Source organism: Somniosus microcephalus, chromosome 4, assembly GCF_052327205.1.
Source record: "Somniosus microcephalus isolate GS21.2 chromosome 4, FLI_Smic_1.0, whole genome shotgun sequence".
NCBI classification, from domain to species: Eukaryota; Metazoa; Chordata; class Chondrichthyes; order Squaliformes; family Somniosidae; genus Somniosus; species Somniosus microcephalus.
The window spans coordinates 9,302,465-9,320,845 of NC_140990.1; the positions used below are offsets into that span (position 1 = coordinate 9,302,465).

At 48.3% G+C, this 18,381-nt stretch overlaps 1 protein-coding gene across 1 annotated transcript in view; it reads right to left on the reverse strand.

Moving 5' to 3' along the window:
• The window catches only part of LOC147118255 (uncharacterized), a 180,944-nt gene that overhangs the window by 29,130 nt on the left and 133,433 nt on the right, over positions 1-18,381 (reverse strand). Inside the window, exon 5 of the mRNA XM_085983691.1 lies at positions 859-1,723. Coding sequence (XP_085839817.1) covers positions 859-1,723 — 865 coding nt within the window. The remainder of the gene's footprint in view (positions 1-858; positions 1,724-18,381) is intronic.

Sequence of the window (18,381 nt, forward strand, 5' to 3'; positions counted from 1 at the left end):
CTCAGGAAATGAGATTGTTTGGACCCGTCTGTTGACTGCCTCCTGAACTCCTGCTAATTCAGGGAATTTAGTCCATCTGTGACCAGGCTATAACCACAAGACCGTCGGGTTATCACAACTATACGGTCCGTGAGGTTATTATTAGATTCAAACCCAGACGTTGTGCCTTCACTTGTCTGGCACTTCATCCCATAACACGGGTACAGGGGCTCAGTAATGTTTCATCCATCAGAAAAAGACAAAGTACAACAACATACTGGTCAGCTTAACAGAATCTCATCATATTTAAGGGGCCATCAATATAAAATAGTCTCTGACAGATCAAGTAGGGAATTCAGGAGAAATGTCTTTACCTAGAGAGTGGTGAGACTGGGGAACTCGCTACCACAGGGAGTAGTTGAGGTGAACAGCACAGATGGATTTATGGGGAAGCCACACAAGGGAGAAAGGAATGGGAGGATGTGTTGATCGGGTTAATTGAAGTAGGGTGGGTGTGGAGCATAAACACTGGCATGGACCAGTTGGGCCGAATGGCCTGTTTCTGTGCTGTACATTCTATGTAACACCATGAACAGTCAAACAAAGGGAATCATCAGCACAACAGTCTTAAAGATTAAACAGCAGTCCAAGAATTTCTAAAACATTCATCCATTCCATGTTCATGTCGCCCCAGCTACAGAACAGTGTGAACTCGTTGGTGTTTCAGCAGGTTGGATAACTGAGTGAATCCCTTCCCACAGACAGAGCAGGTGAAAGGCCTCTCCCCAGTGTGAACTCGCTGGTGTGTCAGCAGGTGGGATGACTGAGTGAATCCCTTCCCACACACAGAGCAGGTGAAAGGCCTTTCATTAGTGTGACCTCGCTGGTGTCTCAGCAGGTGGGATGACTGAGTGAATCCCTTCCCACACACAGAGCAGGTGAACGGCCTCTCCCCAGTGTGAACTCGCTGGTGTGTCAGCAGGTGGGATGACTGAGTGAATCCCTTCCCACACACAGAGCAGGTGAAAGGCCTTTCATTAGTGTGACCTCGCTGGTGTCTCAGCAGGTGGGATGACTGAGTGAATCCCTTCCCACACACAGAGCAGGTGAAAGGCCTCTCCCCAGTGTGAACTCGCTGGTGTGTCAGCAGGTGAGATGACTGAGTGAATCCCTTCCCACACACCGAGCAGGTGAACGGCCGCTCCCCGGTGTGAACTTGTTGGTGTTCCAGCAGTGTTGAGGACCGAGTGAATCCCTGCCCACACACGGAGCAGGTGAACAGCCGCTCCCTAGTGTGAACTCGCTGGTGTGCCGTCAAATGTCCAGAGCGTTTAAAGCTCTTCCCACAGTCAGAACATTTAAATAGTCTCTCATCAGTGTGAACTTGCTGGTGTCTCAGCAGATTGAATGACTGAGTGAATCCCTTCCCACACACGCAGCAGGTGAATGGCCTCTTTCCTGCTCTCTCCAGCTGGTGTCCCTTCAGCTCCTGGGAGATTTTAAAGCTTTTCCCACAGTCAGAATGTTTCACCAGCCTCTCCCCAGTGTGAACTCGCTGGTGTGCCAGCAGATTCGAGGACCGAGTGAATTCCTTCCCACACACTGAGCAGGTGAACATAATCTCTCTTGCTCTCTCCAGCTGGTGCCTGTTCAGGTCCTGGGACCTTTTAAATCTCTTCCCACACTCAGAACATTTAAAAGGTCTCTCATTAGTGTGAACAAGCTGGTGTGCCAGCAGATTGGAGGAGCGACTGAATCAGGTCCTGATGAATCGAGTGACTGTCTGATCTTGAAGTGATGTTTGGTCTGAGCTTCCTGTCTGTAAATGCTCCACTTCTAAAACCCTGTAAAAGGAGTGTAAAACGGGGTAAGATGGAGAATGTTACCTCATGTCGCCCTTTCCCAGCCCAGGGGCATTGAAGCTGATTTTCAGGCCCCAGCTGCTGCACAGGTTACATACGAACATACGAATTAGGAGCAGGAGTCGGCCACTCGGCCCCTCGAGCCTGCTCCGCCATTCAATAAGATCATGGCTGATCTGATTACTCCACATTCCCACCTACCCCCGATAACCTTTCACCCCCTTGCTTATCAAGAATCTATCTACCTCTGCCTTAAAAATATTCAAAGACTCTGCTTCCACCGCCCTCTGTGGAAGAGAGTTCCAAAGTCTCACGACCCTGTGTGAGAAAAGATTTCTCCTCATCTCGGTCTTAAATGGGCGACCCCTTATTTTTAAACCGTGACCCCTAGTTCTAGATTCTCCCACAAGAGGAAACATCCTCTCCACATCCACCCTGTCCAGACCCCTCAGGATCTTATATGTTTCAATCAAGTCACCTCTTACTCTTCTAAACTCCAGCGGATACAAGCCTAGCCTGTCCAACCTTTCCTCATAAGACAACCCGCCCATTCCAGGTATTAGTCCAGTAAACCTTCTCTGAACTGCTTCCAATGCATTTACATCCTTCCTTAAATAAGGAGACCAATACTGTACACAGTGCTCCAGATGTGGTCTCACCAATGCCCTGTATAACTGAAGTATAAACTCCCTACTTTTGTATTCAGTTTCCCTCGCAATAAACAATAACATTCTATTAGCTTTCCTGATTACTTGTTGTACCTGAATACTAACCTTTTGCGATTCATGCATTAGGACACCCAGATCCCTCTGCATCTCAGAGCTCTGCAATCTCTCACCATTTAGATAATATGCTTCTTTTTCAATACTTCCTGCCAAAATGGACAGCTTCACATTTTCCCTCATTATACTCCATTTGCCAGATCTTTGCCCACTCACTTAACTTATCTATATCCCTTTGTAGCCTCCTCATGTCCTCTTCACAATTTACTTTCCTACCTATCTTTGTGTCATCAGCAAATTTAGCAACCATGCCTTCGGTCCCTTCATCCAAGTCATTTACATAAATTGTAAAAAGTTGAGGCCCCAGCACTGGTCCCTGTGGCACACCACTCGTTACAACTTGCCAACCAGAAAATGACCCATTTATGCCTACTCTCTGTTTCCTGTTAGCTAGCTAATCTTCTATCCATGCCAACATGTTACTCCCTACATCATGAGCTTTTATTTTCCGCAATAACCTTTGATGTGGCACCTTATCAAATGCCTTCTGGAAATCTAAGTACAGTACATCCACCGGTTCCCCTTTATCCACAGCACATGTTACTTCCTCAAAGAACGCCAATAAATTGGTTAAACATGATTTCCCTTTCACAAAACCATGTTGACTCTGCCTGATTACCTTGAACTTTTCCAAGTGCCCTGCTATAACGTCTTCAATAATAGCTTCTAACATCTTCCCGATGACAGATGTTAAGCTAACTGGCCTGTAGTTTCCTGCTTTCTCTCTCCCTCCCTTTTTGAATAAAGGAGTTACATTCACTATTTTCCAATCTAATGGAACCTTCCCCGAATCTAGGGAATTTTGGAAAATTAAAACCAACGCATCAACTATCTCACTAGCCACTTCTTTTAAGACCCTAGGATGAAGTCCACCAGGACCCGGGGACTTGTCAGCCCACAGCTCCAACAATTTGCTCAGTACCACTTCTCTGGTGATTGCAATTTTCTTGAGTTCCTCCCTCCCTTCCATTTCCTGATTTACAGCTATTTCTGGGATGTTACTTGAATCCTCTATAGTGAAGACCGATGCAAAATACCTGTTCAATTCAACTGCCATCTCCTTATTTTCCATTATTAATTCCCCAGACTCACTTTCTATAGGACCAATGCTCACTTTGTTAACTCTTTTCTTTTTTAAATATCTATAGAAACTCTTATTAACTGTGTTTATATTTCTAGCTAGCTTTCTCTGGTACTCTAATTTTTCTCTCCTTATTAATCTTTTAGTCATTCTTTGCTGTTTTTTATATTCTGTCCAATCTTCTGACCTGCCAGCCATCTTTGGACAGTTATATTCTTTTTCTTTAAGTCTGATACTATCTTTAACTTTTTCAGTTAACCACGGATGGTGGGTCCTCCCCTTGGAATTTTTCTTTATCTTTGGAATGTATCTATTCTGTGTATTCTGAAATATCCCCTTAAATGTCTGCCACTGCAACTCTATTGACTTATCCCTTAACCTAATTTGCCTGTTCACTTTAGCTAGCTCTGCTTTCATGCCCTCATAATTGCCCTTATTTAAGTTTAAAATACTAGTCTTGGACCCACTCGTCTCTCCCTCAAACTGAATGTAAAATTCAATCATATTATGATCGCTGCTACCTAGGGGCGCCTTCACTATGAGGTCACTAATTAATCCTATCTCATTGCACAATACCAGGTCTAGTATTGTCTGCTCTCTGGTTGGTTCCAGAACGTGCTGTTCTAAGGAACTATCCCAAAAAGATTCTTTGAACTCCTCATCTAGGTTACCTTTGCCCATCTGATTTTTCCAGTCTATATGTAGATTAAAATCCCCCATGATTATAGCCATACCTTTCTGACAAGCTCCCATTATTTCTTCCTTTATACTCCATCCTACCGTGTGGTTACTGTCAGGGGGCCTGTACACCACTCCCACAAGTGACTTCTTGCCTTTATCATTTCTCATCTTAACACGCAGCTGCAGCAAGCAATTAGGAAAGCAAATGGTATGTTAGTCTTTATTGCAAAAGGATTGGAGTATAAGAGTAAAGTTTTACCGCAATTATATAGGGCCTTGGTGAGACCACACCTGGAGTATTGTGTACAGTTCTGGTCTCCTTACCTAAGGAAGGATATACTTGCCTTAGAGGGAGTGCAACGAAGGTTCACCAGACTGATTCCTGGTATGGGGGGATTGTCCAATGAGGAGAGATTGAGGAGACTGGGCCTATATTCCCTACAATTTTGAAGAATGAGAGGTGATGTCATTGAAACATCTACAATTCTTACAGGGCTTGACAGGGTAGATGCTGGGAGACTGTTTCCCCTGGCTGGGGAGTCTAGAACCAGGGGTCACAGTCTCAGAATAAGGGGTCGGCCATTTAGGACTGAGATGAGGAGAAATTTCTTCACTCAGAGGGTGGTGAATCTTTGGAATTCTCTGCCCCAGAGGGCTGTGGAGGCTCAGTCATTGAGTATAATCAAGGCTGAGACAGATAGATTTTTGGACTCATGGGGAATCGAGGGATATGGGGATTGGGCAGGAAGGTGGAGATGAGGCAGAAGATCAGTCATGACCTTATTGAATGGCGGAGCAGGCTCGAAGGGCCGAATGGCCTGCTGCTGCTCCTATTTCTTATGTTCTTAAGAAAGCTGTTTGCTATAGCCTGCTGCCCCACGACAAATACACAGAGGATTTCAGTTATGTGGAGAGACTGGAGAAGCTGGGATTGTCCTCCTTGGAGCAGAGAAGGTGCAGCGGAGATTTAATAGAGGTGTTCAAAACATGAAGGGTTTTGATAGAGTAAATAGGAGCACGGGAACAGGAGGAGGCCATTCGGCCCCTCCAGCCTGTTCCACCATTCAATGAGATCATGGCCGATCTGTGTCTTAACTCCACCCACCTACCTTGGCTCCATATCCCTTTGCTCCCTTGTCTAGCAAAAATCTATGGCTCTGGGATTTAAAATGATTAATTGAGCTGGCATCGACTGCTTTCTGTGGGAGAGGGTTCCACACTTCTACCACCCTTTGTGTGAAGAAGTGTTTCCCAACTTCTCTCCTGAATGGCCTGGCTCTGATTTTAAGGTGATGTCCCCTTGTCCTCGACTCCCCTACCGGCGGAAAAAGTTTCTCTCTATCTACTCTACCAATTCCTTTCAAAATCCTAAAATCCTCAATCACTCCTTAACCTTCTGGATTCCAGGGAACACAAGCCTAGTTTATGTAATCTCTCCTCACAATCTAACCCTTGGAGCCCGGGTAACATTCTGGTCAATCTGTGCTGCACTCCTTCCAAGACCAATACATCCTTTCTGAGGTGCGGTGCCCAGAACTGTACACAGTGCTCCAGGGAGTTCCTGGGAGTTAATGTGCGTAGGTCCCTGAAGGTGGCGGGACATATTGAGAGAGTGGTTAACAAAGCATATGGGATCTTGGGCTTCATAAATAGAGGTATTGAGTACAAAAGTAGAGAAGTTATGCTGAACCTTTATAAAGCGCTGGTTAGGCCACAACTGGAGTATTGCATCCAGTTCTGGTCACCACACTTTAGGAAGGATGTGAAGGCCCTTGAGAGGGTGCAGAGGAGATTTACCAGAATGGTTCCGGGGATGGGGGATCTTAGCTACAAGGACAGGTTGGAGAAGCTGGATTTGTTTTCATTAGAGCAAAGGAGGTTGGGGGCTGATTTGATAGAGGTGTACAAGATTATGACGGGTTTGGATAGGCTAGACGGGGAAAGGCTGTTCCCACTGGTTGATGGTACAAGGACTAGGAGACACAGTTTTAAGGTTTTGGGCAAGAGATACGGCGTTGGGGGGGTGGGGGTGAGAAAAAACTTTTTTACGCAGCGAGTGGTGATGACCTGGAACTCGCTGCCGACGGAAGTGGTGGAAGCGGAGACACTGAATGTTTTCAAGGGGAGACTGGATAGGCACTTGAGGGAAATAAACTTGCAGGGCTACGGGGATAGAGGGGGGGAGCGGGACTGACTGGGTTGCTCTACAGAGAGCCGGCATGGACTCGATGGGCCGAATGGCCTCCTGTTGTGCCGTTATGACTCTGTGACTCTCTGGGGTCTAACCAGGGCTTTGTATAGCTGTAGCTTATAAGGAGAAACTTGTTTCCAGTGGCAGGAGGGTCGGTAACCAGAGGACACAGATATAAGGTCATTGACAAAAGAACCAGAGGTGAGGTGAGGAGAATTTTATTGACGCAACGAGTTGTTGTGATCTGGAATGCGCTGCCTGAAAGGGCGGTGGAAGCAGAGTCAATAATAACGTTCACTGGGGAATTGGATAAATACTTGAAGGGGAAAAATTTTCAGGGCTATGGGGAAAGAGCAGGGGGAGTGGGACTAAATGGAGAGCTCTTTCAAAGAGCCGGCACAGGCACGATGGGCTGAATGGCCTCCTTCTGTGCTGTATGATTCTAGGAGCCACTCCTAGAGTGGAGTGGTGCCCGCAGGGATCGCTTGGCAGGAAATTGGGAGGAGGTGGTTCACACGCAGACAGCACCTGATTTCGAGACGCTGTCCTTTTAAAATTGGTCCTCCACAGGCAAGGAGGGACTCGGTCCCTTTAATGAAAATCACACTGGAAAGGAGAGTCCCTGTCCCTTTAAGAGCCCTCCGCCCACCACTCCCGCCTTTTTCGTAAAGTCTTTGAAATTAATAATAAAAGTTCATGCAGAAAAAATGTGAGTGCGTGTCTGACTGTATTTTAGTGAGTATCTGTGTCTGTGTGTCTGTCTGACTGTATGTGTGTGTGTCTGTGTAGAATAGCATCATAGAATGATACAGCACAGAAGGAGGCCATTCGGCCCATCGTGCCTGTGCCGGCTCTTTGAAAGAGCGATCCAATTAATCCCACTCCCCCTGCTCTTTCCCCAAAGCCCTGTAAATGTTTTCCCTTCAACTATTTACCTCAATCTCTTTTGAATTATAATATCGAATCTGCTTCCACCGCCCTTTCAGGCAGCGCATTCCAGATCACAACAACTTGGTGTAAAAATCTGTTTCCTCATCTCACCTCTGGTTCTTGTGCCAATCGCCTTAAATCTGGTTTCTGTCCCTTCAGCCATTGGAAACGGTTTCTCCTTATTTACTCTCTCAAAATCCATCCTGATTTTGAACAACTCTATCAAATCTCCTCTTAATCTTCTTTGCTTTAGGAGAACAACCCCAGCTTCTCCAATCTCTCCACGTAACTCAAGTCCCTCATCCCTGGTCCCATTCTCGTAAATTTCTTCTCCACCCTCTCTTAGGCCTTGACATCCTTCCTAAAGTGTGGTGCCCAGCAGAAGCCTAGCCAGTGTTTTATAAAGGCTTAGCATAACCTGCTTGCTTTTGTACTCTATTCCTCTATTAATAAAGCCAAGGATCCTGTTTGCTTTTTTAACAGCCTTCTCAACTTGTTCTGCCACCTTCTAAGATTTGTGTACATACACCCCGAGGTCTCTCTGTTCCTGCACCCTCTTTAAAACTGGACCATTTAGTTTATATTGTCTCTCCTCATTCTTCCTACCAAAATGATTCACTTCACACTTCTCTACATTAAATTTAATCTGCCACGTTTCTGCCCATTTCACCAGTCTGGCTACATCCTCCTGAAGTCTGTTACTATCCTCATTGTTTGCTACATTTCTGAGTTTCGTGTCATCTGTAAATTTTGAAATTTTGCCCCGGATCCCCAAGTCCAGGTCTTTGCTATATATCAAAAAAAGCAGTGGTCCGAATCAATGTTCACATTAAGTTGCGCAGCCACGGAGCGGTCTGGAGGTCCCGCGCAGCCGGCTCACCGCCCTATAACTGGAATAAACGCGCATGTGCGGAAATTTGAATGGGCCGTGCAGCCCGTTAAAGGGGCCACACACCTCAAAAAAAGAGGGAACATTGATCCTAATACCGACCCCTGGGGAACATCACTGTTTACCTCCCTCCAGTCTGAAAAGCAACCGTTCACCACTACTCTCTGCTTTCTGTCCCTTGGCAGAATATTGGGAGGGGGCGAGTGCAAACAGCACCTGATTTCTCGCCAAGCACTCACGGGAGCAGAGGATTTGCCCTACTTTAAATGTCAGTCTCTTACAGATACATTAATAAAAAGGGAGACGCTGTCCCTTTAAAATCAGTCATCCACGGAGACGCGGTCCCTTTAATGAAAATCTCATAGAAAAAGAGAGCGCCTGTCCCTTTAAGAGAACCCCCACCACTCCCATATTTCTCTTAAAGTGCGTGAAATTAATAATTAAAAATGCAGAAAATTAATATTTTAAAAATTAACTCGGAGAAAAATATTTTTACTCACATTTGCTCCACAGGGTTTCTTGTTTCTGTTTCATCAATTTAAAAACAAACTGCTTTTTTTAAAACAAGTATCGTCTGTAAAATAAAATTAGTTTGAGCTGTAAAATGTGAAAGGAACATTAAAAATAAACTTTCCCAGGATCACAGATTCTGACCAGGCCACTTTACAAAATGGCGGCGGGCCGATCCCAGGTCCCGCCTCCTCCTTCGCCGCGATTGGTTGGAGGACCAAAGCCTCTCGGTCAGTCCTCCAGGCTCCGCCTCCCCTCGCTCATTGGTGGAGAGCTCACGTCTATCATTGTACGATAGCGACGTCTTGACGTGACTGGTTAGGCGAAGAGGCGGGTGGGTGCGCAGGGCGACGGCTCGCTCCTCCAGCCCCGCCCCGCTCACTCCCTATTGGTCGGAAGCTCCCGTCAATCAGGCCCTGGGCCCGGGTCACGTGTCCCTGGAGCGCACTCCGCCAAACTGAAGAAGCTCCGCTCGGGGCCCGGATCCGCGGACTCTCAGGTTTGGATTCCCCTTTATTCTCTCCCTGCCTCTGATCTCAATTGGATCTGGGGGAAAACTCACTTTCCCTCACTGATTGCGGCTCTTCACCAACACCGACTTTACAAAGAAAGCCCCGCGCGGCAGCCTGGAGCTCAGGGGCCCAGTGCGCAGGCGCGGGGGAGGATGATTGACAGGGGCCCAGGGTGTGTGCTGAGCATGCGCGGTGCGGGCCAGGCGCCTGTGGAGCAGGAGAGGGCGGGGCCATGGGGCGCATGCGCGGTGTCAGCCACAACTCAGCGCAGCGGCCGGAGCGCTTTCTGGAGCACGGGGGCTTGTGGGGATTGCAGCCGCCATTACTGTTGATCCTTTCAACCAACCTGTGCCAGCAGCTGGGGCCTGAAAATCAGCTTCACTGCCCCTGGGCTGGGAAAGGTGGAGATGTAAAACTGTGACCCCTGGTTCTAGAAACATAGAAGATAGGAGCAGGAGTAGGCCATTCGGCCCCTCGAGCCTGCTCCGCCATTCAATGCGATTATGGCTGATCATCCAAATTCAGTACCCGGTCCCTGCCTTCTCCCCATATCCCTTGATTCCTTTAGCCTTAAGAAATATATCTAACTCCTTCTTGAATATATTTAATGAATTGGCCTCAACTGCCTTGTGTGGTAGAGAATTCCACAGGTTCATCACTCTCTGGGTGAATAAATTCCTCCTCATCTCAGTCCTAATTTTTTTAAAATTCATTGATGGGATGTGGGCGTCGCTGGCTAGGCCTGCATTTAGTGCCCATCCCTAATTGCCCTTGAGAAGATGGTGGGGAGCCGCCTTCTTGAACCGCTGCAGTCCATATGGTGTAGGTACACCCACAATGCTGTTAGGAAGGGAGTTCCAGGATTTTGGCCCAGTGACAGTGAAGGAACGGCAATACAGGTCCAAGTCAGGATGGTGTGTGGCTTGGAGGGGAACTTGTAGGTGGTGATGTTCCCATGCGTCTGCTGCCCTTGTCCTTCTATGGTGTGGAGATGCCATACACCAGATACATCGACGACATTTTCTTCCTATGGACCCACGGCGAAGAATCACTGAAAAGACTACACGATAACATCAACAAGTTCCATCCCACCATCAAACTCACCATGGACTACTCCTCAGAATCAGTCTCATTCCTGGACACACGAATCTCCATCAAAGACGGACACCTCAGCACTTCACTCTACCGCAAGCCCACGGACAACCTCACGATGCTTCACTTCTCCAGCTTCCACCCTAACCACGTTAAAGAAGCCATCCCCTATGGACAAGCCCTGCGAATACACAGGATCTGCTCAGACGAGGAGGAACGCGATGGACACCTACAAACACTGAAAGACGCCCTTGTAAGAATGGGATATGACGCTCGACTCGTCGATCGACAGTTCCGACGGGCCACAGCGAAAAATCGCATAGACCTCCTCAGAAGACAAACACGGGACACAACCAACAGAGTACCCTTCATCGTCCAGTACTTCCCCGGAGCGGAGAAACTACGCCATGTTCTTCGCAGCCTTCAACATGTCATCGATGACGACGAACACCTCGGTAAGGCCATCCCCATGCCTCCACTACTCGCTTTCAAACAGCTGCCTAACCTCAAACAGACCATCGTTCGCAGCAAATTACCCAGCTTTCAGGAGAACAGCGACCACGACACCACACAACCCTACCACAGCAACCTCTGCAAGACATGCCAGATCATCAACACAGATACCATCATCACACGTGAGGACACCACCCACCAGGTACATGGTACATACTCATGTGACTCGGCCAACGTTGTTTACCTCATACGTTGCAGGAAAGGATGCCCCGGAGCATGGTACATCGGCGAGACCATGCAGACACTGCGACAACGGATGAACGGACACCGCGCAACAATCACCAGGCAGGAGTGTTCCCTCCTAGTCGGGGAACACTTCAGCAGTCAAGGACATTCAGCCTCCGATCTTCGGGTAAGCATTCTCCAAGGTGGCCTTCGAGACACACGACAACGCAAAATCGTCGAGCAGAAACTGATAGCCAAGTTCCGCACTCATGAGGACGGCCTCAACCGAGATCTTGGGTTCATGTCACGCTACATGTAACCCCACCTGATGCAGGGTCATCCAGACTCGAGTCGACATTGGCTTGTTCTCTCTACACAGATGCGGCCGGACCTGCTGTGATTTCCAGCCAAAAAAAAAAATGTTTTTTGTCTGTTTTTTTGTTTTTCATACAGACCCCAGCATCTGCAATATTTGACCCCTTGTGACCCCACCTCATTGTTCTTTGATGTAATGTTTCCCTGACTGACCTGTTTGGACACCATTCACACCTTTGACTGCTGTGATTATCTCTCTGCCGAGGTGCGATAAATGGCAGTTGGAAAGGTTACCTGTAAACATCTGACATGATTCTCTGACTATATAAGCTGTGTCTTTATGCATTTCTCCACTTCACCTGAAGAAGGAGCAGCGCTCCGAAAGCTTGTGATTTCAAATAAAGCTGTTGGACTATAACCTGGTGTTGTGTGACTTCTTACACTTGTCCTTCTAAGTGGTAGAGGTCACGGGTTTGGAAGGTGCTGTTGAAGGAGCTTTGGCAAGTTGCTGCAGTGCATCTTGCAGATGGTACACACTGCAGCCACAGTGCGCTGGTGGTGGAGGGAGTGAATGTTGAAGGTGGTGGATGGAGTGCCAATCAAGTGGGCTGCTTAATCCTGAATGGTGTCGAGCTTCTTGCGTGTTGTTGGAGCTGCACTCACCCAGGCAAGTGGAGAGTATTCCATCACACTCCTGACGTGCCTTGTAGATGGTGGAAAGGCTTTGGGGAGTCAGGAGGTGAAACACTCACCACAGAATTCCCAGCCTCTGGCCTGCTCTTGTAGCCACAGTATTTATATGGCTGGTCCAGTTCACCCCGAGGATGTTGATAGTGGGGGATTCAGCGATGGTAATGCCATTGAATGTCAAGGGGAGATGGTTAGAGTCTCGCTTGTTGGAGATGGTCATTGCCTGGCACTTGTGTGGTGCGAATGTTACTTGCCACTTGTCAGCCCAAGTCTGAATGTTGTCCAGGTCTTGCTGCATATGGACACGGACTGTGTCAGTATCTGACGAGTCTCGAATGGTGCTGAACAGTGTGCAATCATCAGCGAACATCCCCACTTCTGACCTTATGATGGAGGGAAGGTCATTGATGAAACAGCTGAAGATGGTTGGGCCTAGGACACTGCCCTGAGGAACTCCTGCAGTGATGCCATGTGATTGAGATGAATGACCTCCAACAACCACAGCCAACTTCCTTTGTGCTAGGTATGATTCCAACCAATGGAGAGTTTCCCCCTTGATTCCCATTGACTTCAGTTTTGCTGGGGCTCCTTGATGCCACACTCGATCAAATGATGCCTTGATGTCAAGGGCAGTCACTCTCACCTCACCTCTTGAGTTCAGCTCTTTTGTCCATGTTTGGACCAAGGCTGTAATGAGGTCAGGAACTGAGTGGCCCTGGCAGAACCCAAACTGGGCGTCAGTTAGCAGGTTACTGCTGAGTAAGTGCCGCTTGATAGCACTGTTGACGACACCTTCCATCACTTTGCTGATGATTGAGAGTAGACTGATGGGACGGTAATTGGCTGGGTCGGATTTGTCCTGCTTTTTGTAGACAGGACATACTTGGGCAATTTTCCACATTGCCGGGTAGATGCCAGTGTTGTAGCTGTACTGGAACAGCTTGGCTAGGGGCGCAGCTAGTTCTGGAGCACAAGTCTTCAGTACTATTGCCGGAATGTTGTCAGGGTCCATAGCCTTTGCAGTATCCAGTGTCTTCAGCCGTTTCTTGACATCACGTGGAGTGAATTGAATGGGCTGAAGACTGGCATCTGTGATGCTGGGGACCTCAGGAGGAGGCCGAGATGGATCGTCCACTTGGCACTTCTGGCTGAAGATAGTTGCAAATGCTTCAGCCTTGTCTTTTGCACTCACATGCTGGGCTCCACCATCATTGAGGATGAGGATATTTTTGGAGCCTCCTCCTCCTGTTAACTGTTTAATTGTCCACCACCACTCACGACTGGATGTGGCAGGACTGCAGAGCTTTGATTTGATCCGATGGTTGTGAGATCGCTTAGCTCCGTCTATCACATGTTGCTTCTGTTGTTTGGCATGCAAGTAGTCCTGTGTTGTAGCCTCACCAGGTTGACACCTCATTTTTCGGTATGCCTGGTGCTGTTACCGGCATGCTCTCCTGCACTCTTCGTTAAACCAGGGTTGATCTCCCGGCTTGATGGTAATGGTAGAGTGAGGGATATGCTGGGCCATGAGGTTACAGATTGTGGTTGAATACAATTCTGCTGCTGCTGATGGCCCACAGCGCCTCATGGATGCCCAGTTTTGAGTTGCCAGATCTGTTCGAAAACTGTCCCATTTCGCAAGGTGGTCGTGCCACACAACACGGTGGAGGGTATCCTCAACATGAAGACGGGACTTCGTCTCCACAAGGACTGCGCGGTGGTCACTTCCACCAATGTCTTACCCCTTATCCTTAGACTGACCCCTGGTTCTGGACTCCCCGGCCATCGGGAACATCCTTCCTGCATCTGGTCAGTCTAGTCCTGTTAGAATTTTATAAGTTTCAATGAGATCCCCTCTCATTCTTCTAAACTCCAGCGAGTATAAGCCCAATCGACCCAATCTCTCCTCATATGTCATTCCTGCCAAGACGCACCTTAAAACCCACCTCTGTGACCAAGCTTTTGGCCATCTGCCCTAATTTCTCCTTGTGGCTCGGGGTCACATTTTTCAATGTCTTACAATACTCCTGTGCAGCACCTTGGGATGTTTTCCTACGTTAAAGGCGCTATAGAAATACAAGTTGTTGTTGTTCTCATTGTTGGAGGTGAGCTCTGAACAGGCCCCGCCCCCTCCCCCTACTCCGCATGCGCCGCTCGAAGGTGAGCGCGGGCTCTGAACAAGCACCGCCCCCTCCCCCTACTCCGCATACGCTGCTCCAAGGTGAGCACGGGCACTGAACAGGCCCCGCCCCCTCCCCCTACTCCGCATGCGCCGCTCCAAGGTGAGCGCGGGCTCTGAACAGGCCCCGCCCCCTCCCCCTACTCCGCATGCGCCGCTCCAAGGTGAGCACGGGCTCTGAACAGGCCCCGCCCCCTCCCCCTACACCGCTCCAAGGTGAGCGCGGGCTCTGAACAGGCCCCGCCCCCTCCCCCTAGACCGCTCCAAGGTGAGCGTGGGCTCTGAACAGGCCCCGCCCCCTCCCCCTACTCCGCATGCGCCGCTCCAAGGTGAGCGCGGGCTCTGAACAAGCACCGCCCCCTCCCCCTACTCCGCATGCTCCGCTCCAAGGTGAGCGCGGGCTCTGAACAGGCCCCGCTCCCTCCCCCTGGAGCTGGTCACAAAACAGAAAACAGAGAGATGTGGTTGGGAGCAGCTACTCAGACTGGCAAAAGGTGGGAAGTGGAGTTCCACAGGGATCGGTGCTGGGATCACTGTTGTTCATAACCGATTTGGACTCGGGAATCAGAAGAACAATTTAAAATTTGTCGATGACACCAAATTGGGAGGTAGAGTTAATACTGAGGAAGACAAAATGCAAGAAGACATTAATAAATTTCAGAATGAGCATGTAATTGGCAAATGAATTTCACTGTAGATCAGTGTGAGGTGGTGTGTTAATGAATTTCACTGTAGGTCAGTGTGAAGTGGTGTGTTTTGGTGGGAAGAATAAGGAGGCCACTCACTACTTGGACAAGGGGGTGAAATTGGGTTGCTTTGTGCCTCCTGTGATAATCAGCGGGAGGTTAGCGGTGGCGGTAGCCGGTAGCACCCCGCGGCACTGCACCGCCGGCAATGACGTCATCGCCATGCGCAGCACCCCGGCTGCAACCTTGGGTTGCGACCCCTGACCTATCGCTGGACGATATGTCTGACAGGGTCAGGGGTCATTCCTGCAACCATGGCGATGCCACTTAAAGGGCAGGTGTCGGGCGGCAACTTTTTATTTTGTACGAGGCCCCTTGGGTCTGAGTGATCATAATATGATCGAGTTCTTCATTAAGATAGAGAATGAAGTAGTTGACTCAGAGACTAGGGTCCTCAATTTAAATAAAGGAAACTACGATGGTCTGAGGAGCGAGTTGGGTAGGATTGATTGGGGAATGGCACTCAAAGGGTTGACGATGGATAGGCAATGGCAAACATTCAAAGACCGAATGGATGAGCTACAGAATTTGTTCATCCCAGTTTGGCATAAAAATAAAACAAAAAAGGTGACTCAACCGTGGCTAACAAGGGAAATTAGGGATAGCATAAGATCCAAGGAGACGACATATAAATTGGCCAGAAAAAGCAATAATCCTGAGGATTGGGAGCAGTTTAGGATTCAACAAAGGAGGACAAAGGGATTAATTAAGAAAGGGAAAATAGAATATGAGAGTAAGCTATCAGGGAACATAAAAACTGACTGTAAAAGCTTTTATAGATATGTGAAGAGAAAAAGATTGGTGAAGTCAAGCGTAGGTCCCTTACAGTCAGAATCAGGGGAATTTATAATGGGAAACAAAGAAATGGCAGACCAACTAAATTCATACTTTGGTTCTGTCTTCACAAAGGATGACACAAATAACCTCCCAGAGATGCCGGGGGACATAGGGCCTGATGAAAGGGTGGAACTGAAAGAAATCAGTATTTGTAGGGAAATGGAGTTAGGAAAATTGATGGGACTGAAAGCCGATAAATCCCCAGGGCCTGATAATCTACATCCCAGGGTACTTAAGGAAGTGGACCTAGAAATAGTAGATGCATTGCTGGTCATCTTCCAGAACTCGATAGACTCTGGAACAGTACCCATGGATTGGAGGGTAGCTAATGTTACCCCACTATTCAAAAAAGGTGGTAGAGAAAAAGCGGGGAATTATAGACTGGTAAGCCTGACATCGGTAGTGGGGAAAATGCTAGAATCTATTATAAAAGATGTAATAGCAGAGCACTTGGAAAGCAGTGACAGGATCGGACAAAGTCAACATGGATTTACAAAAGGTAAATCGTGCTTGACTAATCTACTGGAATTTTTTGAGGATGTAACTGGTAAAATAAATAAGGGAGAACCAGATGATGTGGTGTATTTGGACTTTCAGAAGGCTTTCGATAAGGTCCCACATAAGAGATTAGCGTGCAAAATTGAGGCACATGGGATTGGGGGCAAGGTATTGACTTGGATAGAGAATTGGTTGGCGGACAGAAAGCAAAGAGTTGGAATAAACGGGTCGTTTTCCGAGTGGCAGGCAGTGACTAGTGGGGTACCGCAAGGATCGGTCCTAGGACCCCAGCTGTTCACAATATATATTAATGATCTGGATGGGGGAATTGGATGTAATATCTCCAAATTTGCAGACGACACAAAGCTGGGTGGGAGGGTAAGCTGTGAGGAGGATGTCATGAAACTCCAGTACGATTTGGACAGATTGGGTGATTGGGCAGAAACATGGCAAATGCACTATAATGTGGATAAATGTGAGGTTATCCACTTTGGTGGCAAAAACAGGAAGGCAGATTATTATTTGAATGGCAATAGATTGGGAGAAGGGGAAGTGCAAAGAGACCTGGGTGTTCTTGTGCACCAGTCGCTGAAGGTAAGCATGCAGGTGCAGCAGGCAGTTAAGAAGGCAAATGGTATGTTGGCCTTCGTAGCAAGAGGGTTCGAGTACAGGAATAAGGATGTCTTGCTACAGTTGTACAGGGCCTTGGTGAGACTGCACCTTGAGTATTGTGTGCAGTTTTGGTCGCCTTACCTGAGGAAGGACGTTCTTGCCATGGAAGGAGTGCAGCGAAGATTCACCAGGCTGATACCTGGGATGGCAGGAATGACGTCTGAGGAGAGATTGTGTCGATTGGAATTATACTCACTGGAGTTTAGAAGGTTGAGAGGGAATCTCATCGAAAACTAAAAAATTCTGTCAGGTCTGGACAGACTAGATGCAGGAAGGATGTTTCTGATGGCCGGGGAGTCCAGCACCAGGGGTCATAGTCTAAGGATAAGGGGTAAGCCATTTAGGACTGAAATCAGGAGGAATTTCTTCACCCAGAGAGTGGTGAACCTGTGGAATTCTCTGCCACAGAGGGCGGTGGAGGCCATTTCATTAAATATATTCAAAAAGAGTTGGATATATTTCTTAAGGCTAAAGGGATCAAGGGATATGGGGAGAAGGCAGGAACAGGGTACTGAATTTGGATAATCAGCCATGATCTCATTGAATGGCGGAGCAGGCTCGAAGGGCCGAATGGCCTACTCCTGCTCCTATCTTCTATGTTTCTATGTTTCCCCTTTATTCTTCGGGGTGCCGGCCACGATCTCTCAGCCCGGCGCCCCTCTTGATCCAACACCCCGTTCCCCAGTGGCCCAGCAGGGCCCCGGTGTGCGCAGTGCTAGGCCCCTCCCCTTTAATCAGCGAGGGCGGTCTGCTATGACACGGTGCTATGTGTCGATGGGTATGGCGATGTTACATGAAGCACCGTGAAATTCACTGGTAGCGCCTCAAGAGGGAAGGGTGCGCTTCCAGTACCACCCCGCCTCCTGCCTGGGGTGCTACCACTGAATTTAATGCACAGGGGCGCTAACATTTTCAGGGGACTAAAATTAGCCCCAGTGACGTTAGCGACCCAAAGGGGGCGCCACCGAATTTCCCCCTAATAGTCTAAATGGGCTGGAGGAGCAGAGGGATCCAGGGATACAGATGCACAAATCACTAAAAGTAGCAACACAGGTTAATAAGGCCATTAAATAAAAAGCACTGGGCTACATTCATAAAGGAGCCTCCGGTTCCGTGTCTAGGAGCTCTAAACCGTGGCAGAGAGCGGATGGGACACATTTCTCACACGCCTCGAGATTAACCCACACGGCAACTTTGCTGTCAGTGAAGAGAGACGAGAAAGACCAAAGTGCCGTTTGCCCCTCTCAGTGTGGCCCT